A 26,730-nucleotide genomic window follows, 5' to 3' on the forward strand; every position below is an offset into this window, starting at 1 on the left:
GCTATGATATGAAATCAAATTATTTTGAATGATTTGTCCAAGTGGGAGCATATAGAGGTTGAATAATAGTGGCCCCAAGATCGACCCCTGGGGAACACCACAGGTCAAGGACGTTGGTGTTGAGGTACAGTTTCCGATGGCAACAAAGAAGCTCCTTTCTTGTAGATATGATTTTAGCCAGCTGATAACTATGCCTGTAAATCCAACCCAGTGTTCTAGTCTGTGTAATAAAATATTGTGATCAACAGTGTCAAATGCTGCACTAAGGTCCAGTAGCACTAGGACTGATGTTTTACCTGAATCTGTGTTGAGGCGTATGTCATTGGAAACTTTAATGAGAGCTGTTTCAGTGCTGTGATTTGCCCGAAAACCAGACTGAAAGTAATCAAAATACCCATTTGATGTTAGGAAGGTGGTTAATTGATTAAAGACTACTTTTTCAATAATTTTGCCAATAAAAGGTAGATTGGATATGGGCCTGTAATTGTTTAGCATGGAGGCATCCAGGTTATTCTTCTTGAGAAGTGGCTTTACAACAGCTGTTTTCAGTGACTTAGGAAAAGTGCCAGACAGCAATGATACATTTACAATTTGAAGGACATCCGCCGCTATGAGGTGAAAAACAGTTTTGAAGAAATTGGTAGGCAGAGTGTCTAAGACACATGTGGAAGGGCTGAGATTCTGTACCGTTTTTTCAAGTGTTTCATAGTCTATCAAGCTGAACTCTGACATCAAGTTTAGTTTCCCTCTGTTTGTTGCTGGAAGTTCAGGTTGTTGAATTTGTAATTGAGCAGATATGTTGAGTCTGATTTTGTCAATTTTACCTTTAAAAAAAGATGAAAACTCATTGCATTTATTAGTTGAGAGAAGTTCAGGCGCTAATTGTGAGGGGGGATTTGTTAAATTATCAACAGTTGAAAATAGAATACGAGTGTTATTTGAACTTCTATTGATAATGAAGATGTGCGCGCAAATAATTTCAAATTTAATCTGGTGAATTTGTTTTTGACATCACATTATTAGAAAGCCACTTCGGAATCAAAATGTGCAAAATTATGCTTTGCTTTCTTGAGAGTCCAAAAATTCGACCCGGAAGTATTTAGAACCGTGCTGCTACATCAGTCAAATTAAAAGTCTTTGTTTGTTCAAACAAGCATGGGGCTTGAAGTATGGTACATCAACTTTGTTATGGATTACTTACTTCACATGTTCTTGGTTAATTGCGGATTTAGCTAACTTGTTTGCATTCGCACTCTATGGTGAAATGTCGTTCGTATGAGAGCGGCTAAATTCCATAGGACAGACCTTGGACCAGCCCACTTTCTAATACCACTTGTCCTTCTTCGCAACTAAAACATCCATGTTTTGCAGGTAATGTTACTACTGCCAAAAGGACTCGTGTCTCCGTCAACCTAATCTGGACTGCAGTCAGGTTATGCCATGGATGCAGGTTATTGTCCTGTCGATGGGAAAGAGGAACGACCAGGCGCAAGCGGGTACACTCCTTCTCCAGGACAGAGTGTACACGATCCGCCGTCGAAACATGAGCTTTCTCGGAAGGCTCCAGGCGTCCAAACGAGGACGGGGGTTCGACGTGAGGTTGCTTTTGGGCCAAAACGTGGACCTCACGAACCAGTGCAACCAGGTCCCCTTACAACTCACGTTGTACGTGAGTTTACCGAGGCGAGTTCTCCTGGCAGTGAATACCACCATAACTTTTCCATTTTTTTTACAGTTTTTGTTTAGCTCACGTTTACTTTACTCTTCACTAAAGTCAGTGCATTTCACACATTAAAATGTCAAGTTCCAGTTTATTGCCATGTGTATTAGGAATACAGTGGGGTACTCTGGCATAGCAGTTTCTAATTTTGGTCCTTTAAAAACTCATAATTTAAATAATTTTATTGCAGCACTGCTGTTAAATAGTCCCTCAAACCTTGTACCGTTCAGATCCTCCAGGAGCGGGAGAATCTGAGGAAGGATCGAGGTGTTTACCTGCAGAAGATGCAGTACCTGGCCAAGGAGCAGCTGTACTTCCAGCAGGAGCTGAGTACGTCTCTTTCAGTGTGTGTGTGTGTGTGTGTGGTGGTGGTGGTGGTGGTGGTGTGTGTGTGTGTGTGTGTCTGAGGGGGGGGGCCATGTATTATGTCATGACTGGAGAATGAAAATGCTCTATTTGTCTGTCTGTCTGTCTTCCTCTGCCTACTGCCTGCCTGTCTTATCTACCTCCCTCTTCCTCTGGTTATCTGTCTCCCTCTCCCTGTCTGTCTGTCTGTCTATTTGTCTATCTGTCTTCCTCTGCCTGTCTGTCTGTGTCCTCTAGAAGAGTATCATCTTGGCGTCACGTTGGACCCTGATGACCCCCAGCGGCGTGCGATGACTGAGTTTTTGCAGCACATTAATACCCACCTCCTGTCATTGCGGAAGGCTGACGAATCCACCAAGTACCACCTCCTCAGGCTGCAGCAGGAGGCCGTACTCCTGGGCCTTCCTCCTCCAGCCCACCCCTGGTCCTCAGACGCAGATATTCTGCTGCCAGACGAGGAGGACGAGAGCCAACAGCAGGTGAATTTCCCCCTCTGCTCTTCTGGAGCATTCAGGGCTGGATATAAAATAGCCCACATAGCTCTGTATCATGCATACTCAGTAAGTCATGTGGAGCATTCAGGGCTGGATATAAAATTGTGCACGTTGCTCTGTTTCATACATTAACTGGATGTAGTAAACGATGCATGCTTGTGGTGCTCTTTGACGTTATTTATAAAGAACGTATTGCTTGTGGTCTAAAAAGAAATCAGGTGAGCAACAGTCTAATAAAATCAGTTTAAAACCCTTCTGTCAGAAATCTGTCATCAGGCTAAAAACCATTCTGTTCTGGTCTACACAGACATTTGCAAAAAAGGTCGCAGAGGTCACTTGGTTTCTTGTCTAGCTTGTTGCTAGGAGTAGGTGGGCAGCCGTGGCCTTCTGGTTAGCGCTTTGGACTTGTAACCGGAGGGTTGTGTTCGAACCCCGACCAGTAGGCACGGCTGAAGTGCCCTTGAGCAAGGCACCTAACCCCTATCTGCTCCCCGAGCTCCGCTGTTGTTGCAGGCAGCTCACTGCGCCGGGATTAGTGTGTGCTTCACCTCACTGTGTGGGGTCATTCCGTGTGAAATCACCCAATTTCAGCGCAATTTGGCAGGTGACCCTCTCCGAAAAAATCTGAAAAAAATCACAGGTGTTTGTAGACCAAATCCATGCATAGATCTTAAATAGTATATCTGTATAACTAATCGTTGCAAAACTACAGCCCTTTGAAACTTCAAGTAATTTTAAGCATTGTGGTGAACAATCCTTTTTGTTCAACTTCCAGCATTATTGGCTCTTTTGGTATTTCACACACATTAGTGAAACTATGTGAATAGAAGTACATTTTCCTGTTGAATTAAAAAATCCAATCGGATCAGACGTATCTTGTGTACTTTCCCCTCTGGAAAGCTCTGAAAATGGCTATAAATTCATAATGTGAAAAGACATCATCACCTTTGAGGGCTTCTCATTCAAAAAGTATGTGACACAAATTCATCAGATTTATTTCCTACTCATGTATGTATTATAAGGTCCTGTCCATGCATTAACTTTGGTTGTTATAATTTTAATATTTTCAGACCATTTTTTTAAAATTGGGCTTGATTTTCAAAAAGCCTGTTTTCATCTTCTCATTTCACCACGTGGACAGTTAACAGGATTTTTTTTTAATTTTACCATATATCATTCTGTATGTGAGGATCATCTGCCCAAAAGTTGGGCTTGTTGCTGAGTTTCTTCATTGAGATAAGATTTTTTAAAAATATTGTCTATAAATCCACTGAATCTGTATTGGATCTGCAGTACCACTTTGCACCACATGTGGTGCTCTTTTAATGTAATGGAAGTCAATGGAAGAGTAAGAGAGTCACTTGTTTGCTGCACATATCCAATCTAAACACACAGTTTATGGTTCATAGTTGAATTGGTCCAAATAATTATTGCAACATGAACAACATAATACTGATACATAAATCTTATTTAGAGAAAATAAACTGATCAAGTAAATTATATACACACATAAGACTGACTGGTCATCATAGATGCAGCAAGAGGATTTAGCATAATTACCATCTTTGTAATGAGTTTTCTACACCAGCTTCAACCTATCAGTGCCTATGTGAGCACTTTAATAATTTCTAGCCAGCTGGTTAGGCAAAGTCTATATCCATCGTCATATGCTTGGGATGCAGTCCTCTGTGATACATAGACAAAGAGCATCAAGATGGAGATCAGTGCTTTGTCTCCATGTGATCTGGGAAAGAAGTTGGAACATATTCAAGAAACAATGGGTTTATAAAATTCAGTTCATCAAGGTATTTCACTTGATGAAGATGACCATGTGTGTTTCCATCACAAGTATTCCTAACAAGGTTTGAGGACTCATGGATTCAAGAGGCATTTGTAAAAAGATGATACATCTTTAGTATTGATTTTTCTGCATCTGACAATGCACTGAATTTTAGAAACCCCTTTTTACTTGAACCATATGAACCATAAACTGTGTGTTTAGATTGGATATGTGCAGCAAACAAGTGACTCTCTTACTCTTCCATTGACTTCCATTGTATTAAAAGAGCACCACATGTGGTGCAAAGTGGTACTGCAGATAAAGTACAAATTCAGTGGATTTATAGACAATATTTGTAAAAAATCTTATCTCAATGAAGAAACTCGGCAACAAGCCCAAATTTTGGGCAGATGGTCCTCACATACAGAATGATATATGGTAAAATTTTAAAAAATCCTGTTAACTGCCCACGTGGTGAAATGAGAAGATGAAGGCTTTTTGAAAATCAAGCCCAATTTAATAAAAATGCTCTGACAATATGATAATGTTAACAACCAAATTTAATGCATGGACATGACCTTATAATCCATACATGAGAGGGAAAAAAATCTGATGAATTTGTGTCACATACTTTTTGAATGACAAGCCCTCAAAGGTGGTGATGTTTTTTCACATAATGACTTTATAGCCATTTTCAGAGCTATGCAGAGGGGGAATTACACAAGATACACCTGATTTGATTGGATTGTTTAATTCAACAGGAAAATCTACTTCTATTCACATAGTTTCACTAATGTGTGTGCAATACCAAAAGAGCCAATAATGTTGGAAGTTGAACAAAAAGGATTGTTCACCACAATGCTTAAAATGACTTGAAACTTCAAAGGGCTGTAGTTTTGGAACCATTAGTGATACAGATATACTATTTAAGATTTATGCATAGGTTTGGTCTACAAACACCTGTGATTTTTTTCAGATTTTTTGGGAGAGGGTGACCTGCCAGCCACTAGGTGATTTGACACGGAATGACCCTATGTTCACTGTGTGCTGAGTGTGTTTCACTAATTCACAAATTGGTATAAATGCAGAGACCAAATTTCCCTCACAGGATCAAAAGAGTATATATACTCATATATATATATATATATATATATATATATATACTGTACATACAGTCGTGACCAAAAGTTTTGGCAGTGACTCAATTCTCTTTCACAAACCCTGCTGCTAGAGGTACTAGTGCAGGTCATGGATTTAAGGCCTGAAACTTTCTAAATACACGTCTGGTACCGTAATTTCCCAACTATTAGCCGCGCCTTATACATTTTTGCAAATAGCATTTTTGCATAGCTGAAGAAATTTTGCAACATTTTTTCAGCTATGAGGTTAATACATGGGGGCAGTTAATATGTGTAGTAAGAGATTTGGGCCATGTAGTAAGAAATGTTGGCCTTAAAGGTGTTCACCATATATGTGTGTGCTATATTCAACCATTTGCTCTTTTGGTATGGTCTGTGCTCATGTTAAAGAAAGAGACACTGCTGTAAGCAGAAAGTGAACGGGAGCAACATGACGTCTGTTAGCAACATGACGTAGGTCTCCGGATATTCGTGAATAAAGCTCTCTGAGATTTCTGACTCTACTCCTGGCTGGCTGAGACTTCATTTCTCAAACAATCTCTAGACAAATTTCTGTTCCTACATATGGTATTAATATGGTTTTGTTTCTTTTTAACTTGCATAAAACACTGTCCTGCGGCTTATACACAATGCGGCTAATACACAGGAAATTACTGTAGAGTGAAAACTACATATCCGCATGGATGTCATTGATTTACACATAGACTGCATCTATTGATTAACAGAATATGAGGAACAATCAGTACGAATAGGCAATAAACCAAATACACAATCAAAACTGTATGTTCACTGTATGGTGATATTCAGTAATTTTGTCCTTCATCTAGACATATAATATTTTGGTCATATCAACAATTTTATTTTTTGTCTTGTTCTTGATAAGGAGATCGTCCCTCCCAGCTGCGCTCCCCTCCCACAGCCAAGCCCACCGGAGCCCCCCCACCACCACACCCCCAGACCACAGCCAAGCCCACCGGAGCCCTCCCCCCACCACACCCCCAGAACACAGCCAAGCCCACCGGAGCCCCCCCACCACCACACCCCCAGAACACAGCCAAGCCCACCGGAGCCCCCCCACCATGACACCCCCAGAACACAGCCAAGCCCACCGGAGCCCCCCCACCATGACACCCCCAGACCACAGCCCCTGACGGCCACAGTAAGGTGAGGACAAGATCTTGCTGTAATAATGGGCACACATTTTGTATGCATTGTGTTGCATACATCATGCAGTTCACAGTAAATATTAGTGGAATTAGCGTTCTCGTGTTGCATACATCATGCAGTTCACAGTAAATATTAGTGGAATTAGCGTTCTCGTTTAGATGTTGTTGGCCTCCTCATTGTTTAGTACAAAGCAATGTAATATATTGGGACTTAATTTCATATTTCTGTTTTAGTATGTTGCTGATTCACTTGAAAAAGTATTGCATCATTAAGTTTTATTTTTGTCTCTGTGCTTGCATTGTCTTAGTCCGGCAGAGCCCCCGCTATCTTAGCTTAGCATAGTGAGCATAATCTCTTGTGATAGCATGTGTCACAAGGTCGGTTCATTCGCTGTTCACGGGCCTCGAACCCACCACCTTGACACACACCGGCATCGGAGACGAATGCTCTAACCACTGAGCTAAAAGCCCAGGCTACCAACTCAGCGATTAGAAGCGTTCTTAAGGTCAGGGCTGTGAGGATTTACACGTGCAACTAGCATGCTAGCTCAGTCTGCCTCCGTTACACATGTCATGAGTAAAAGTGAGGCGAAGCACTGCTACTTGGGTAGAGATATCACGCAACACATGAGTACCTTTTCTCACTCGCCACAGCACGGACAGTCTCTGTGCCCATGCAGCAGTCCTTCGCCCCAATATAGTCCCAAGTCAATAGCTGCCCAGGAAATCGCGTCTTAATCTGCATTGCCATTTGTGCTGGTTGTGAATACGGAGAAGAGTCCATTCACTATGCTAAGCTAACCTAGCGCAGCCGCACTATGCTAAGCTAACCTAGTGGGGGCGCACTATGCTAAGCTAACCTAGCGCAGCCGCACTATGCTAAGCTAACCTAGTGGGGGCGCAGCTGGACACTATGCTAAGCTAACCTAGTGGGGGCGCAGCCGGACACCATGCTAAGCTAACCTAGTGGGGCCGCACTATGCTAAGCTAACCTAGTGGGGCCGCACTATGCTAAGCTAACCTAGTGGGGCCGCACTATGCTAAGCTAACCTAGTGGGGCCGCACTATGCTAAGCTAACCTAGTGGGGGCGCAGCTGGACACTATGCTAAGCTAACCTAGTGGGGGCGCAGCCGGACACCATGCTAAGCTAACCTAGTGGGGCCGCACTATGCTAAGCTAACCTAGTGGGGGCGCAGCCGGACACTAAGACACTAAGATAGCATTCTGCCAATCAATTACGTCATTGACATTTTTGAATCAAACATCTTTGATTTTAAGTGATTTTGAAATCTTTACTCAGCAGTGTGTATTTTCTGTACATTCAAATTACTAGACAAAAATGTATATCCCAAGAAAAGTGGATTTTGAGGGGTAAATATCATATTTGAATGTAAATATGTTTGACTGTTTTTAGGCCTTTACCATCGAGCCACGTAGGAATTGTCAAATCTGCAAAGGTAATGTAAAAATTGTAATTTATTTCAAGTCAAGTCAACTTTTATATAGTGCAGGAATAAACAGGAATAGCTGATAAAAGCATAAAAGTGTGTGTGTGTGTGTGTGTGTGTGTGTGTGTGTGTGTGTGTGTGTAAATATCCAAAAAGGCCTATGTACTACTGAGCAGCAGAAGCCATTGTGGAATAGACACTGAGCATGTAGTGTGTGAATGTTGGTACATGGATCATTGAAAAATAAGGCTTTTAAAAAATGTGTTTTCAAAATAAAACATCCAACTTTACATTTAAAATGTGAATAAATACTAAACAAATGTAAAACGTTTTTTAAGCATTTTATTAATTCAGACATTTAATTGACATTTCTTTAATCCACTATTTCTTGGTTTAAATGAGTATTTTACCTGATTGCGCCATCTGACTTTTGCTACTAATTTCAAATTATACATAGATATTATCTTCTTGGACCCCTATATAACCTTTTGACTTTGCTAGCAAATTCATCCTGTCCATCAGCTCTTTATTTTCCATAACTCGGGTAACCCCTTCATATCGGTCACAAGACGCTGCTTCTATGACACTATGGGAATAAGCTCTTTCAGGGTGAATGTAATCCAAATGTAGGTGCAAATACGTCTCCCCTTTATCAACATTTAAATCCAAATGTAAATGCGAATATGTCTCCCCTTTATCAACATTTAAATCCAAATGTAAATGCGAATATGTCTCCCCTTTATCAACATTTGAATCCAAATGTAAATGCGAACATGTCTTCCCTTTATCAACATTTAAATTATTGGCGAACAGTAGTGGAAGTGTCTCCCTGGGTCCTGAGAATCGTGGAGTATGGTTACGCTCTGCAGTTCGCACGGCGCCCCCCGCGATTCAAGGGCATAATGGATTCGGCATTAGGCTTGTCCGTCCAAAAGGTTGCCATGGAGCCGCTACTTCCTCACTCCCAAGAAAGACGGGGGTTTCAGGCCAATATTAGGCCCAAGGCGATAATCTGCATGCTGCGGACATGCATACAAATTCCATATGCTAAGAAAAGATTCTGGAAGAAGTAAGACAAGGAGATTGGTTATTGAAACTAGATCTGACCGATGCATACTTTCACCTGGCAATCATACCCAGTTCCGGTATGATTGTTATCGGTGAAATGTTGACCTGTGTATGTTTGTGTTTGTGTGTGTGTGTGTGTTTGTGTTTGTGTTTGTGTGATCAACAATAAGAAGATGATTGAGCTGACTAAAGAGCCCATGATCTCCCAGCCAGCTGAAGGAGCCTCCAGCACTCCCAGCTCTAATGCAGACACGCACTCTGTCAGCGCGGGGGACAAGTGTATGGCAGCGTGGAGCCAGGATGGACGGTGAGAATGTGTGTGTGTGTGTGAGAGAGAAAGAGTGTGTGTGCACTGCAAAAACTGCTTATCTAACAAAATCTAACCAAGTGTTATTAATCTTAAAGTGACTTACCTAGCGCTTTCTTGTGAAATCATTTGACTTAATTAAAAAAAAATTGACTTATTTTAAGACATCTCATCTTGAAAACAAGCAAATTTGTCTGCCAGTGCGTTAAGCAAATTTGTCCTAAAAACAAGCAAATTTGTCTGCCAGTGCGTTGAGCAAATTTGTCTTGATAAGTTAAAACTTAATTTAAGAAGACTTTAACTTATTTTAAGTCAAAATGATCTTTTGAGAGGGCGCTAGGTAAGTCTTTTCATACTGAAAACAATACCAAATAGATTTTTTAATCTTAATCTTTTAATCTTAATATAACACTTGGTTAGAATTCATTTTTTGCAGTGTAACTTAAACCAGCGGTCCCCAACCACCGGCCCGCGGGACATTCCTAACCGGGCCGTAGCCTACGACATGAGTTTAAAAAAAAATGCATGCAAACTAAACTAAATTTATTTCGCAATAATGTCACGTTTTTACATGGCATAGGCCTATATGCAGTTGTTTGATTGCACGCATGTTTGCATTTTGCAAGGTCTATTTTCTTACGTCTGTCTGTCCCGCCTTCAACACTTTTACATATTGCCTTCAGCGCTGCGCAGCCTCAGGTCAGCTCACTTCACTTGATCAGTTCTTGGCGAACGGTATGTCACACGAAGTTAGCTAAACTGCTAAAATGAGCAACAAAAAACAAGCATCTTTAGCAGGTCACTGGCCAGAGTGTTTGAGTTGAGAGAGCCACCGCAGAGATTTCTTACAGAAAAAAAGCTGCACATTTTAGTGATGAGGACTGGGTGTCAAAACTCGCTTACCTGTGTGACATATTCGGATAGCTTAATGACCTCAACCGGTCACTCCGGGGGAGAATGACGACTGTCTTTAAACTGGCAGATAAAGTCGCTGCATTTAAAGCCAAGCTTGATTTGTGGGGACGACGAGTGGACCGGGGTGTATTTGATATGTTCCAAACAGTAGTGGGGGTTTTGGGAGAGACTGAGGCAGGGCCCTTTCTCTCACAGCTGGTGCGCGATCACCTTGTTGCGCTTTCAAATGAGTTTGAGCGTTACTTCCCATCCTCCAAAGATCCACGGCAAACCAATGAGTGGGTCCGCAACCCATTTGTCAATATCCCAAATAGTCCTAACTTGTCAGCGCAGGAGGAAGAGCAGTTGATCGAAATTGCATATGACGGTGGTCTTAAGAGTTTCTATAAGGAAACCTCTCTGGCGGGTTTTTGGATCAAAACCAAAGCAGAATATCCCGAGATAGCCGTAAAAGCGCTGAAGACTTTGCTACCATTTCCCACCACGAGGCCGGGTTTTCGGCAATGACTGCAACTAAGACCAAATTGCGCAATCGACTGGACATTTCAAACACACTGAGGGTGTCACTGTCTTCCATCATTCCATAAGCAGGGCTCCCACTGATTATATTCGTAATGCACGTTTAGTTCCCATGTTTTGTTCCCATATTTTGTTAAGCATGTTCACACGTAGGCTATAGATGTAGCTTCAAGTTGTTCAATATTCATAGTTCATATTGTTCAATTTTCACTTCTTCAAGTTCACGTTTTTCACATGTTTAAGAGATCGTTACCTTCACTGTTCATACATAACTGGAGCTAGTTCTTTTCAAGTAATGCATGCACAACACATATGGAACATGGAACCCCCCCCGCCGGTCCGTGGAAAAAAAATAGGAATCAAACGGGTCCATGTTACATAAAAGGTTGGGGACCCCTGACTTAAACAGTGTATATGGCTAGAATTGGAGGTAACTTAAATAAGAAATCTGGTGATTTTTTTTTTTTTGTTTTGTTTTGTTTGTTTTTTTTCACATCGATCTCCATTTCTTGAGGTCACTGAGTATTGTTGGTACGGAAAAAAGGTAGTCTAGCAACTCTCCATTGGTTTGTGAGCTGGAAAAATTAAACTTCGATCAGGCCAATCACATCGTGTATAGAGTCGGTAGGCGGGCTAAGTTTGAACAACTAGCCAACTAGCTCCGCTGGTGGGAAAACGCATGGGACTCATGAGTTGTAGCGCTATCCTATTGTGTGCAGAGGGAATTTGATAGACAAGCGTTTATCCCGCCCCTCGGACTGACCTCTGCCAATGGTGAGTCCCCAAAACCTACATCTTGATGTGGGTCTGGCTTGTCAGGCTATTGGAGGGAACGTTAATAAGAATTGGAGGTGGTTGCTGTTCAGACCTGCATCGCTGTAACCAGAGTAGTATGTTCCATACCTTGTTAGGTTACTGCTCTGTACTGGAACTGACTGTGTGTGTGTGTGTGTGTGTGTGTGTGTGTGTGTGTGTGTGTGTGTGTGTGTGTGTGTGTGTGTGTGTTTTGTATGCAGAAAGGAGAGGATTGAGGAGCAGGGAGAGTATAAGAAGGAGCAGATGCAGCAAGAGCACCTCAACAGCAAATTCAGCTGCACAAGCCTGACGGTCCAGGTCCGAGTGACTCACTCACTCACTCACTCACTCACTCACTCTCACACTCTCTCTCTCTCACACACATACACTGCCTACAAGTACACAGAGGCCCTTCTACACAGAGGGTCAAGAGCTCTCGGACACTCCTCTTAATTAGATGCTACACCTGACAGATTGACATTAGATGCTTAATTAGATGCTACACCTGACAGATTGACACCTGACAGACTGAGGCTAAACTTGATTATTAACGCAACACAAGTTTTCATCAGCAAATCGGAGTCTCCCTCTTATGTCAGTTCATTACACACAATTAGGTTGTTTCTAGATCACTCTCCAACCATTACATACAGACATATGACAACACAGGAACACTTCATGGATAAACATATATATCCTCTTCACAGAGTAGTTTCGGCAGAGAGACAATAGACAACTCGAGCACAAGGCACCATACGCGTCCCTCAGTCTTTCTTTTTCAATGTCAGGTTGTGATGAGGGAGCACACTGAATCAAGTCAGGTTGTGCTGACACACTGAATCAAGTCAGGTTGTGATGACACACTGAATCAAGTCAGGTTGTGATGACGCACTGAATCAAGTCAGGTTGTGATGAGGGAGCACACTGAATCAAGTCAGGTTGTGATGACACACTGAATCAAGTCAGGTTGTGATGAGGGAGCACACTGAATCAAGTCAGGTTGTGATGACACACTGAATCAAGTCAGGTTGTGATGACGCACTGAATCAAGTCAGTTTGTGATGACGCACTGAATCAAGTCAGGTTGTGATGACGCACTGAATCAAGTCAGGTTGTGATGAGGGAGCACACTGAATCAAGTCAGGTTGTGATGAGGGAGCACACTGAATCAAGTCAGGTTGTGATGACACACTGAATCAAGTCAGGTTGTGATGACACACTGAATCAAGTCTTGATAATTTTTCAGGTTGATGGGGAAAAGAAGACCATCCTCTTGCCGGAGTTTCCACACCGCACAGCGACCCTCGGATTAAGCAACAACAAAAATAAAGAGGAGGGGAATGAAATTAGGAAGGTCTACGCCAGGAATAAGGTAGGAATGACAGGGTGGTGACTGTGGTGACTGACAAGATCTCCGTACCCCAGTAGGAATACTTATGATCTCTGTTTCAGCTGTGACTGTTCACTTTGTGACGGTCTAGCTGTATTTTTAACTCAACTGCAGAGGAGGAAGACCGTAGAGTCTTACTACCTCTTGATTTTAACCCATTTCCATGCTTCAGAAGGTAGAGGGGCTGAGTGAGGCTGAGAGGGGTTTTCTCATAATTTCTCATAAATAATAAAGGGTAGTCAATCTTAAAGGTGCGATGTGACTTAGTCAGACTCAAGGTTTATTGGGAAACGAGAACCTTTTAGGTTAATTTACATTCACACAAACGTACAATGTGTAATTGATTAAAAGCTTGATTTAGCAAACTAATGACCCCATTTGCTTATGCAATTGATAATGCATTTGTTGAAAGTGTATTGACAAATATAATTATCTATTTAAGCATCTCTCTGTACTTCTGCCATCCTAGGGTGCCCCACACACTCATCACTAGGGTCCATCACACAGGGGTCAGGGGTCAGACTCTGGCAAGGCAAGTCTCTGATGGCCTCACAGCAAGCCAGCCCCCTTCCTCACATCATCTGTAGTGAATAGGAGAGTACAGTCAACCCTCCTGGGCTAAAACCCTCGCCTACAGGGTACCGTACCTTCACCCTGAATGCAACGACAAAGACCAGGCTCATTGGTCATAAATAAGTAGAACTACTGCACAGTACTACTCCACGTATATTCCTCCAGTCATACCCCTCCCCACATGTTATTTAATTGGGTTATTGCCATGGGAATAAATACGTTTTTTGCTCGGTTGGTTCTGACGTTAGGGTATCTATGTCTACGACCAGAAGGGAGCGGCTTTGACCACTGCATTGACGTTACTTCAGTGTTTTGGGAAAAGTCAGTAAAAGTTTTTTGGTATATCCAAAGTTTTTAATTTTTTTTTGTTGCGAACTGGTACTACGAACAAATTAGTACATTCCTGGAACTGGGCGTTGTTAGACTACATCCTAATGCATCGCTTTCTGCCAGGACTTTTACAGGCTTTTCCCAGAACACGGAAGTAATGTCAACGCAGCGGGAGCAGCAGAGAGTCAATTCATCAGGCAATTGTTATTTACATAAACTCCTGGTGTACTTCCAATGCCTCGGTTTATGAGCACAGAACATATTTGTACTACAGTAGAAGTTTGGTACCCTGGAAATCCAGAGTTCTCGCGAGAGCACAATGAAATTGTCTCTGCGAGACACTCTGGCAAAGAGCAATGATGCACGTTACTTTTTCCCCTTGCATTCCGGGGAACCAACTAAACTGATGAAGACAGCGCTGCAACATTGGAGGACAGTACACATTGGTCGTAGTGTTATCCGATTGCGTCAAAGTCCGAAATCATTCAGAGTAAACATGGTCTAGTGTTATCCAATTGCGTGCAGTGAGATTTTTAAATGCATGCTTGTTGCCGCCCCTCGAGTTGGGCCATTACATTGCTCTTTGCCAGACCCTTAATCTTTCTAGATTATCAGGGTCTGAATTTTCCAGGCTAGAAGTTTGGTACCATTCCGGGCATTATTAGTGGGGTAATTGACGAGGTACACTGTTGGTTCCATTAGCGCCTGCACTAAGCCATTCACTTGATGGTGCTAACTCGACCAATGTTCAACCAAAAAGCTTCTGGGGGGGGGGGGTTGAGTGTGTTTGTGACCCATCTTGTTTGGGTAATGTGCAAGCACCTCTAAGGCCTATATATACTCCATGCGACTAGTGTATCTCGGCAAAAACGAATTGCTGCCAAGTGATGTTGCAAAGAGTGACAAATTGAAAAGAAGGTCTACTAAGGTTTTTATAACAGTTTGGACATTAACGTCACTGTCACAAGAAAATCAACAGACACACTGTGACCACACGGCAACACACAATAGAACTCAAACTCCTTTGAGTTGATATCCAATCAGAGTGTGCGACAGTGTGATATCCAATCAGAGTGTGCGACAATGTGATATCCAATCAGAGTGTGCGACAGTGTGATATCCAATCAGAGTGTGCGACAGTGTGTGCACCATTTCGCTGCAAGCTCCGCAACACCCCAGCAGACAGAAATTGTGTCGCTTTTACGTCAGATGTTGTGGAGAGACGCCTGTCGTCTGGACTATAGGTTGGCCTTCACAGTACTCATCCTTACCTCAGAAATGCTCAAGCTGTTGGGAAGTTTGTGAGAATGCAAACCTGTGCCATTTAAGCTCAGTTTGGGGAGCTACACTAAGTTTGGGAGCAGCAGAGAACATTGAGGAAAAGATGGCTCACAAACAGGACTGTAACAATCACCAATATATTGATATAAGAAAAAGTTATCTGTGAAGGTCAATGAATGCATCACACAATAAATAAAGTTATTGTATGACATAATGTCATTGCCACCAGCTATTGTCCTGTGTCTGCTAAAACAGTTTCCTTTGGGTATTTTTATTTCCTAGTGGAGACCGATAGGTGGTGCAGAGCCATCTCCTCAAGCGGCAAACACCACTGAGGTTGTAAGTGCTAAACACAGTGAGGGAACTGTGCTGAGAGTCCCTCCAAAGGAGAACACACCCGTCAGTAATCTGGCAGTTCATGACAACAAGGCAAGTTCTCTACTGATGGTAATGGTCCAAACTCTGTCTCAGTTGGACCCATATTATTTGCACAGTTGACGGAAGACAAAGTTACCGCTGTACTGGCTACTGTGTGGTGCTATGCTCTAAGACACTCTTTTACTCTAAGAGGATTTTAGTTGTGACAAAATTACCTTTGGGCTTTAGGCTATTGTTACCATGGGAACCCTGTTTTTCCTGTTGTGTGGCTGTCATAATGAGTCTTAGGTCAAGTCTCTTCCTTAAACACATATAGTTTGAGGGCGTCAGCAACTGTAGTAATGAGATCTGATGCTGGCCAGAGTCATAAACATCTGGCTATCTTTTAGGGGGAAACTTTCTAAAGAGAATGGTGCTGTGTAGGTGTCTTGGCATGTCCCTTTGCAGGGTCTCAAGTAGAGGCACTCAGTCATTTTCCTGCTGTGGTGTATTTTGTCAGGACTTTCATCTTGGCAGTTTGAAGACTTTTGTAAGGGGAGTGGAGAAGAAGCTGAGCTTCAGTGCAGACGATGTGCTAACGAAGGCCACCATGCTGGTTGGGGATAAAGTTCAGTTTAAAATATCCACCAACCTCAAGACCAAGGAAGAGAGGGCCGTCAACGTGGAGATCCTGGCCGACACCTTCCAGTGCACGGACACAGAGGAGCTGCGAAGAACAGTAAGTCTCCATGGTAATATATGGCATGATACCATTCTATTACATCCCTGAAGAACAGTAAGTCTCCATGGTAATATCTGCTACAAGTCCATTCTATTACATCCCTGAAGAACAGTAAGTCTCCATGGTAATATGCTACAAGTCCATTGTATTACATCCCCGTTAAAAACTAGTTGGGACACTGTGAAAAGTAAATAAAATCACAATGTTCTGCTTTTTGCAACTAAATATGGGTTTACGAGATTAGCAGAATGTCACATTTTGTTTTTATTTACATTTTGCACAGATGGGATTGTACTTAACACACATATGTATGGCTGTTTAGCTAATGTGCACAGTAAACAGACATTTTATGGTTTTAATGGCATTTTGTAATTCGTTGGTTTGTACAGATCCACCACAAATTGCTGTGTGAATATGTTAACTTTAGTAATAACATTTCAGTGCCATTCAGGGGCTGTATTCACAAAGCCTTTTATCTTACCACTAGGAGTACTCCTAAATCGCACTAAAAGATTTTAGCTAGGAGTTTTCTCTTAAGTTATTTACAAAGCCTTTCAGACCTACTCTTAGTAAGGGAAAATGACAACTCCTAAACTAAGAGTGAGTCTTCGTTGCTATGGATTACGTCATTACTCATGCACAAGCTTGACTGAAGTGACCACCTTGATTGGCTGATGATTGTAACGCGGGAATGATTCCAAACACCTCCCTTACAGGTGACAGGTCTGAGAATGCGTGCGCTACACAAGTAGTGCGAAGGACAGAAGATGATGAATAACTGAGTAAAAAAACCTAGCCTAAATGAATAAAGACTAAGGCAAAACAAGTAGCCTAATGAAACAGGCCATCTTTACAACATTATTAAATTAATGTCACCATATGCCTACGTTTGCAAAGAGGAGAACATTTTAATTTGATTCACAATGAAAAGTTACATTCAGGCTTGGAATTTCACCATTTTAGGGGCAAGGCCACTTGGCCTTCAGTTGGGCATATTTGGTGGGGGGCACAAAGGCCACATGTCAGGGCACCAAGGCCAAAGTTAATTTTACAGCTATAAAAATGATCAAAGTTGTATTTAGCCTATTCACAGCAGTAGACCTGCATCACTGTATGAAACATTACAAAAACATGACGTATTACATAGAACTGTAAATCATCTGATCATCTAATATTTACAGATATCTAGGCTATATTTAATATTCATATATTATATTTGGCCTGTTATGAAATCATGTATTGAACAGCACAGCTCAGCTCAGCTTTAAGAAACTCAAATAGCCTAGATGCATGCTATAGCATTTTTTGATCATTAAGGCTCCTTTCACAAACTCTTAGTCAGCTGTATATCCTCTGATTTTAATATCTACCTATATCTAGGCAATATTTGTAACATTTATTTTGTATTTGGCCTGTTATGAAATCATGTAGAACGATTTAAACAGATTTTGAAACCTAAAGACCAAAGTTGGAGACATGAATGTAGACCTTGCTGCAAATTACATTTTTAATTTAACCGGAATACGCTGGAACAGCTTACTGTATAGGGGATTGCTTTACACCTTTGTGTTTGGTAAGGTCTGCTGTTTATTCTGATATATAGTTTGTCATGTGTTGAACGAAGGGTTCGTGAAGTATTCCAGCGAGGTGGTAGGGAGATGGGCGTAGAACCTTATGTAGACGTATGTTTACTTTTCTCGCGAACCGTTCACCACAGCAATTAGCCGCTAACATTGTTTAAAAGCTGAGAAAAAGCTCTTTCATGTGATGTGATACATGTATCTGTGTGATGAGTAGGTTACTTAGCGATCGCGAGTATTTCAACTGAGAATAATGGGTGAATTTGGACGCACTTTCTTTCTTGCCATGCGCTGTCATTTTCTCCACTGCTTAAGACTGAATTAATTTGCGCTGTGATGCTATTAAACGGTCGCAAAGCAGACTATTGAAAGAAGGGGGCACCAAGGCCACAGTGGCCTGTTAACCTTTGATTTTCAAAGGGGCATCACGGCCAACGCAAGGGGCAACGACGGCCATGGCCATCGTGGCAGCCGTGAAATTCCTACCCTGGTTACGTTTAATTTACATGTTAACAATGAGTAGTTTTAGTTGTTGTTGGTGGCGTTATTGCATCCCTTTTATGAATGCCAAATTGTTCCCTCGCGATTGGAAGCCCCTGTTGCTGCATAGGCTACGCATTTCAAAACATTGCAACGTGAAATGCCACAAAAAGCTGTTTGTAAATAGGTCTTACTGAGTTAGGAGTCCTCTCGACTTCTTTTAAGCTGTCCCAGACTTAGGTGCTACTTTTAGGTCTAAAATGCTTTGTGAATTACTTTTAGTGAAAAAAATTCCTAGAGTTTAAAAAAAATTTAGAGTCCTAAAGTTAGGAGTGACACGCCCATTATTTTTAGGAGTTACTCCTAAATTCGCCACTTAGGAGCTACTTTTAGCCTTAAAATTCTTTGTGAATACGGCCCCAGAAATGTATGCGTGGTTGATTTACAGAGTGCCTTCCTTTATCAGGGTGTGGTTCTTGGCTTGAGCCACTCATTTGGATACATCAAGTGCTCTAAGGGCCCAGAGCTGGTCTTTGACCTCTGCGAGGTCATGGAGGATGAGATGCTCTCCATCTCCGAGAAAGTGGAGTTTACCATAGTGCTGGTATGTTGAGTGATAAAATCGTTTAGTCTTTTTGGGATTTGTCCTTCTGAAAAACTTCCCTTAACCTGGACTAATGCATTCCTCTTCATCTGCCTAGAACACGGCGGCTGGAACAGGCTACCAAGCCATCAGGATCCGGAGATCGAAAGGGTTCACCCCTGTGCCAACATTAGATGGCCCCACTACAAGACAGGCACAGAAAGGGTTCACCCCTGTGCCAACATTAGAGGGCTCCACTACAACACAGACACAGAAAGGGTTCACCCCTGTGCCAACATTAGATGGCCCCACTACAAGACAGGCACAGAGAGTGTTCACCCCTGTGCCAACATTAGAAGGCCCCACTACAACACAGGCACAGAGAGTGTTCACCCCTGTGCCAACATTAGAAGGCCCCACTACAACACAGGCACAGAAAATGTTTACCTTCATACCAACACTGGACAGCTCCACTATAACACAGACAGAGAAGGTGCGACTGATATTTTCTATACATCTAACTCCTGTTTCTAATTTCGTAGTTCTGCTGCTAGTGGGAGAATATGCTTGCTTACATGTTCATAATCTCTTTTTCTCAGATGTGGATGGCCTTACCAAATTACACTTTGTCTGGTGGCCAAAGTTATCTAAATCAACTCACAAATCAGTACACCAGCTCAAATGACTACAGTTGGAATGGAATTGTTCGCAAACAAGTGATTCAGAATGATGCAAGAACTCATTCTGATTACCCCATTAAAGTGTGAGTTTGTGAACCTTTGATATATGTGTTTTAATAAGCTTTCTGGGCCCTTTGATATATGTGTTTTAATAAGCTTTCTGGGCCCTTTGATATATGTGTTTTAATAAGCTTTCTGGGCCCTTTGATATATGTGTTTTAGTAAGCTTTCTGGGCCCTTTGATATAAGTGTTTTATATATGTGTTTTAATAAGCTTTCTGGGCCCTTTGATATATGTGTTTTAATAAGCTTTCTGGGCCCTTTGATATATGTGTTTTAATAAGCTTTCTGGGCCCTTGGATATATGTGTTTTAGTAAGCTTTCTGGGCCCTTGGATATATGTGTGTTTTAATAAGCTTTCTGGGCCCTTGGATATATGTGTGTTTTAATAAGCTTTCTGGGCCCTTTGGAACAGTTCCAAAGCATGGTTAGTATTTGGACCCCTTACCTTAGTAAAGGTACCAATAGAGCCTAGTAAAACCCAACCCATGACTAATCTTGCATGAAAAATGTAAGTCTGTTATTATTACAAAAATGTTTTGGCCCAGTCCCTCTGACAGATATTGTCATATACTGTATGACATCCATCAAGTTAAGTGTATGTACCTCAGAGTATTCCTTAAAGGATATTTCCGGTATATTTTGAGTCCCTTTTCTGGTTTGTTTTGGATGAACTACAGTAGAGGGGTGGACACCGAAATTTTGACAATGGGTCCTGTCTTGACTTTCTGACTCGTTTCGAATCGCCTTTGACTGTTTCAGAGTGGCTGGCTATGGGCATGCACAAACATGTCCTTAAAACAACCCTTAACGTTCGTTTTTTAAACTGTGCAACTCACAGAGTGGTTAGTGATGTTCGTTGATGTTCCAAAAAAGTAGCGTAGTAAAATATAGTATATATATAATATATTATATATAATATAAAATTTTGGTGTCCACCACTGTAGTTCATCCAAAACAAACCAGAAAAGAGACTCAAAGTGCTAAATACCGGAATTATCCTTTAAGTGTCGCAGTTGAGTAACTGCTTATTTCCTTCCTTTTGATTGATACTATTGGTTTGTTGTGTTACAGCGAGCCTCATGCATATCTGACTTTGCAACATCTACTTGGCCCCGTCAGTTGCAACAGGAGCCGAAGCCACAGCAGAAACAGGAGCCGGAGCAGGGACAGGAGCCGGAGCAGGGACAGGGGAGTTGATTGGTACTGGAGACACAGTCGGAGTTACAGTCGGAGTCGCAGCAGCAGCAGCAGCAGAAGTAGAAGCTGGGACAGAGGTGGCAGGACTGGTCGATATCAGAATCACCGTAGCTCAAGCAGAGAATGGAGACGAAGAGGGAGGAGCAGGGAGAGGGGCAGTAGAGATAGGTGGAGTCGCAGCAGAAGCAGAGAACTTTCCCACAGGAACAGACATAGCAGTAGCAGGGAGAAGAGCAGAGAACTTTCCCCCAGGAACAGACGTAGCAGTAGCAGGAAGAGGAGCAAAGAACATTCCCACAGGAACAAACGTAGCAGTAGCAAGAAGAGGAGCAGAGAAGTTTCCCACAGAAACAGACGTAGCAGTAGCAGGAAGAGGAGCAAAGAACATTTCCACAGGAACAGACGTAGCAGTAGCAGGGAGGGGAGTAGAGAACTTTCCCCCAGGAACAGACGTAGCAGTAGCAGGGAGGGGAGTAAAGAACTTTCCCCCAGGAAGAGACATAGCAGTAGCAGGAAGAGGAGCAAAGAACATTCCCACAGGAACAGACGTAGCAGTAGCAGGGAGGGGAGTAGAGAACTTTCCCCCAGGAACAGACGTGGCAGTACCAGGGAGAGGAGCAGAGGACTTTCCCCCAGGAACAGACGTAGCAGTAGCAGGAAGAGGAGCAGAGATGGGAACAGGGACGGGGGCAGAGACCAGAATAGCAATCAGGGCAGGAACCGAAGCCCTGAGTGTAAAGATGAGAAACGCAAGAGACAAAGCAGCAGTGTTGAGGGTTCCTCTAGGAAACACAAGCGGACCAGGAGACCCAAGATAGAGACTGTGACCGCAAAGATTCCTAAGGACCTGTCCAGTTCTAAGGCCTCTGTTACTACCACTTACAGATCACCTAAATCTGATGCAGATGAGGGTGAGGATTTGGTCAGGAAGGAAATGGAGCTGGAAGAGTTGGAAGCTCTGATTGCTAAAAAATTGGCAGAAAATGATGCCTTGGAGCTACAGATGACATCCACTGTCTTTGATCCTATAAACAAAACTGACTTGAGTCCTGAGCCATCACTTGCAGATAAGGAGACCACTGTAGTACCTGAGAATTCACTTGCAGATAGGGAGACTACTGTAGAAACTCAGAATTCACTTGAGAACACTGTAGTACTTGAGCCATCACTTACAGATAAGGAGGTCTCTGTGCTACCTAGTCAAACCCCTCTTTCCCCTCAACATCACAGAACTACACCCCCACTCAGAGAAGCAGACAGAGATGAACTGTATGACCCCTTCCAGGTGGACGAGGAGGAGGAAGGAGAAATCATAGAGGGACCAAGAGCTGACTGGCGAGGTGATGATGGAGCTCTGAGAAACGGAAGGGATATTTCATGTGGCGGTGATATGGAGCCAGGGCTGCGCGTGGAGGAGCTGGCGCCCAGACAGGCTGAGGTGGACAAGGGGGAGTCCTGTGGACATGGAGACGAGGCTGATGACTGTTACGAGCACCACATGGAACAGGACAAGAGCCTAGTTCCATATGATCAGAAGAGAGAAAACCAAACACCTATCCTGGCCCAACACCAACAGGACCAGAGCCTAGTGGCACATAATCAGAAGAGAAAAGTCCAAACACCAAGCCTGAACCAACATGAACAGGAGATAACTGATACCTATAGACAGGTTAACAGTAAGACCCACCCCAAGTCCACTGGCATAACCCTGAACACATGCAATGCAAACCAGCTGTCCGTCACAAATCCAACGACAGCAAAGCCAATGCCCTCACAACCCGAGCATTCATCAGGTCAACAGCACAGTCAGGGCTCTTCCTCAGACACAGTCACAGATGTGGCCAACCATCCACAGCCTCCACACGGTGAGTTTCTTCAGCTTCAGTCCCAAACTTCACCCTGCTGTCTTACCCATCAGTGAGGGGAAAAGTCAGTAGGAAGACCATGTTGTTGCTATAGAAATGGTTTAAAAACTCGCTGAAGAATATTTTCTTTGCTCTTCCATAGTTGAGTGTTAAGCCTAGCACACATATAGGGTTGTCTAACAAAACTAAATTATTGTTGACAACTGCTAATACTATGTTTTTTATTTTTTATCTTTCAGGCCAGGTTACTCGTGACATTGTGAAAACGGTCTGGATTTGTGGTGATGGCCTTGTAGCTGTGGCTTCACAATTGGCCCAGTCACCACTGCATGGCATTAGGCTGGGTCAGAGTGGCACTGGAGTACGCGTCTACTGGAAAGGACTGCAGGGCATGTTATGGGACCAGCTTGTGCCCCTGCTACGCTACCTTAAGATGGGATGGCCCAGTCCAGACATGCTTATCATTCACCTGGGACACAGTGATATTGATAGAAGAGACATGGAAGACTTGCTGAGCACCATTAGGAAGGACCTGACCTCCATACACAACATCTTTCCCCAGTGCCTGATTGTGTGGTCAGACATGCTGCCAAGATATGGGATGTACAGTAACAAAGGCATTATTGACTTGATCAATGTCAAGGTTCATGCCTTTGTTGCAGAGTTGGGTGGCACAGCAATCACCCATCAGATCGGACCTCTGTTATATGGCCCTGACGGAATGTTCCTCTCGCAGATTGGCATTCATAAGTTCAACCTGGACATTAAAGTCTCTGTGGATCAGTGGGAGCAGGAGGTCAACCAGACGTCAGGTACCACATGCCGTCACACACAAATGGCAAATGTAGACCATGCGGTTGTTTTCCCTGTGTGCATTGAGGCCCGAGGATACTTGTAGACCATGCGGTTGTTTTCCCTGTGTGCATTGAGGCCCGAGGATACTTGTAGACCATGCGGTTGTTTTCCCTGTGTGCATTGAGGCCCGAGGATACTTGTACGCATTCGATCTACGCACTGAACGGATGGCGTCACGGTCCCGACACGATGTATGCTTGTGCGCATGTGGTCTACGCGATAAACGGGTGGTGTTACGGTCCCGAGTATGCTTGTGCGCATGCCGTCTGCGTACTGAAACGGTGGTGTTACTGTCGAGTATACTTGTACGCATGCGGTCTACGCACTGAACGGGTGGTGTTACTGTCGAGTATACTTGTACGCATGCGGTCTACGCACTGAACGGGTGGTGTTACTGTCGAGTATACTTGTACGCATGCGGTCTACGCACTGAACGGGTCACAAGCAAACTTGTACAAATGCAGTCTGCACACTGAACGGATGGCGATACAGTCCTGAGTATACTTGTATGCATGCGGTCTACCAACTGAACGGATACCGGTCTTGTCTGAAGGCAAATTTTGTGTCCACACGGATCTTGCATATTGCCTATGCAAAACTGGATGTTTAAGACAACACAGATCCAGTAGATTGTAGTCTGAAACTCCGGATGACCATACAGCATCCGTATGACCATACAGCATAGCCGTATATGTAGTCTGAAACTCCGGATGACCATACAGCCGCATATGTGCAAGCATACTTGTTGGGGTATTCACACCAGGAAAGTCCTTAGTTAAGGCGGGAATTCCAAAGTGAAAGTGAACAATAATGGAGATCTTACATGCTGCTCTCATTGTCCTGGTATTGATTCAGTTTATACAGTTACAGACGTCACACCTGCTCAAAAGGTCCGCACTACGATTTTAATTTGTTTCAAGTGAACTAAACAAGGCAGGTTTGTGAATACCCCCTTAGTCACCTACCCTGGAAATCCAGAGATCTCGCGAGAGCACAATGGAATTGTCTCTGCGAGACACTCTGGCAAAGAGCAATGATGCATGTTACTTTTTTTCCCTTGGATTCCGGGGAACCAGCTAAACTGATGAAGACAGCGCTGCAACGTTGGAGGACAGTACACATTGGTCGTAGTGTTATCCGATTGTGTCAAAATCCGAAATTATTCAGAGGTAACATGGTCTAGTGTTATCTAATTGCGTGCAGTGAGATTTTTAAATTCATGCTTGTTGCCGCCCCTCGAGTTGGGCCATTACATTGTTCTTTGCCAGACCCTTAATCTTTCTAGATTATCAGGGTCTGGATTTTCCAGGCTATTTGTCACCGGGCTTGGCAAGGAAGAATCTCAAAATGATCTGTGTGGTTAATGATGACAAACTGGATTAATATTGTTCCCCTGTTGCCATTGTACCCAAATCAATGTGCACACAACAGGCTAAACAGTGCACATATTAGTCATATGTTGCGTAGGAATGGTGGCTGAGGCGGTTACTACTGCCATCCATGGGGACCCTATAGAGACAGTGGACGAATATAAGTATCTGGGCACAACCTTTGACACTTCACTGAGTTAATCCTCAAGAAAGGTCAGCAGTGGCAATACCTCTCCAGGATGCTAAACTCGTTTGAGGTCAAGAAAAGTGTACTCACAATGTTTTCCTATTATTTTATTGATAGAATCATCAAATTCTCCTTGACCTGCTGGTTTCATTCTATCAGCCTTTCAGATCTCAGGCAATTGCAAAATGTATTTCATGTCTGCTCTAAGATTATTGGACTTCCGCTCAGAGTCTTTCTTCTTTATGCGAGCAGCAGGCTGGCTGGCAGGATTTTATGCAAACCCTCACATGACCTATTCACTTCCTTTGAGTGGCCCCCATCTGGGTGACGATTCCGCAGCCTAGGCTGTAGAACCTAGAGAAGGCAGGCAACTTTGTGCCTATGGCTGAACAACTCCTGATCACTAAGTCACCTTTTCCAGTAGCCCGTCCCTGTTATACGCCGAGTCACCTTTTCCAGTAGCCCGTCCCTGTTCTACACTCTGTCCATACTCTATCTCATGTAATATTGCTTAACAATTCACAGTGCACTTACATTTATAACTACCTGTTTTTATATATATTTATGTTCTATAGCCTCTTACACTTCTATATATTTTCATGTCATTTATCTGTATACTACTCTACATGTCAAAATGTTTCTCTTCTTTATTTCTTTTTCTTCTTTCAGGTAATGTTACCATACCAACTGAAAAAGTAAAAACGATCTGGATTTGTGGTGACAGTCTTGTAGCTTTGGGCAAAAGACAGTTAGTCTCACCACAGTGGGGCATGGATATGGGCAGCCCAAGGATGAGGGTGTATTGGAGCGGAACGGAGGGCATGAAATGGAAGCAGCTCGTACCCCATCTGGTCAATCTTGAAAAGAAGTGGCCACTCCCAGACATGCTCCTTATTCACCTCGGGGGCGACAGCATCCGCATCCCCGTCAGACCCCACAACCAGCAGATCATCATCAAGAAAAACCTGACCGCTGTACACAAGATGTTCCCTCAGAGCCTGATGGTGTGGTCTGACATCATCAGAAGGGTCCCCAGGAAGCTACATGTGTCTGCTGGTGAGGAGGTGGAGGACTCGCCTGTCGTCCGGCCTCATGATGTCATTAATCGCCTGGCGCATGCTGTAGTGACTGAACTGGGAGGACAAGTTCTCACCCATGAGAACATGGAACCTGGATTATTTCGCCGCAAGGGCCAGCTGCTCTCAGACCAAGGCGTTCAAAAGTTCAACCTGAACATCAGGAGGTTTCTGGATCAGTGGGAGAGGGAGGTCAATGCTGCATCAGAACACTCTGCACCCACCCCAACGTTCCAGAGCCCCGCTAACATTCCTGCTGTATCAGAACTCACCGCACCTACCCCAACGTTCCAGAACCCCGCTAACATTCCGGCAGATGATGACATTGACGTGACTCCAGAAGACTCTGGAAACACCGTCATTTCCTTCCAACAGTCCCAGAAGGTACTAGTTGATCATGACA

General features: G+C 43.2%; 1 protein-coding gene and 1 long non-coding RNA gene across 13 annotated transcripts in view; one reads left to right on the forward strand and one right to left on the reverse strand.

The window, feature by feature from the left end:
• The first annotated feature begins 1,110 nt into the window (after window positions 1-1,110).
• Window positions 1,111-26,730, forward strand: part of LOC121685735 — a 44,714-nt gene continuing 19,094 nt past the window's right edge. For 8 of the 12 annotated variants that reach the window (XM_042066462.1, XM_042066460.1, XM_042066465.1 and 5 more), the window contains exons 1-16: window positions 1,183-1,683; window positions 1,951-2,050; window positions 2,324-2,565; window positions 6,599-6,663; window positions 8,081-8,123; window positions 9,353-9,489; window positions 11,940-12,036; window positions 12,965-13,090; window positions 15,575-15,721; window positions 16,170-16,388; window positions 18,918-19,055; window positions 19,153-19,527; window positions 19,634-19,797; window positions 20,849-22,839; window positions 23,079-23,651; window positions 25,921-26,711. In XM_042066462.1, the coding sequence (XP_041922396.1) occupies window positions 1,441-1,683; window positions 1,951-2,050; window positions 2,324-2,565; window positions 6,599-6,663; window positions 8,081-8,123; window positions 9,353-9,489; window positions 11,940-12,036; window positions 12,965-13,090; window positions 15,575-15,721; window positions 16,170-16,388; window positions 18,918-19,055; window positions 19,153-19,527; window positions 19,634-19,797; window positions 20,849-22,839; window positions 23,079-23,651; window positions 25,921-26,711 (5,451 nt within the window). In that variant the 5' untranslated portion in view covers window positions 1,183-1,440. The other 4 variants (XM_042066457.1, XM_042066468.1, XM_042066464.1 and 1 more) reach the window with 4 other exon arrangements.
• LOC121685778 lies at window positions 5,135-15,897 on the reverse strand. The gene is made up of 3 exons (XR_006023440.1): window positions 15,886-15,897; window positions 7,805-7,808; window positions 5,135-5,391 (listed from the first exon to the last, which is right to left on the reverse strand). It is a non-coding gene; the product is annotated as an uncharacterized LOC121685778 (long non-coding RNA).

This window comes from Alosa sapidissima, chromosome 16, assembly GCF_018492685.1.
Source record: "Alosa sapidissima isolate fAloSap1 chromosome 16, fAloSap1.pri, whole genome shotgun sequence".
Taxonomy (NCBI): domain Eukaryota; kingdom Metazoa; phylum Chordata; class Actinopteri; order Clupeiformes; family Clupeidae; genus Alosa; species Alosa sapidissima.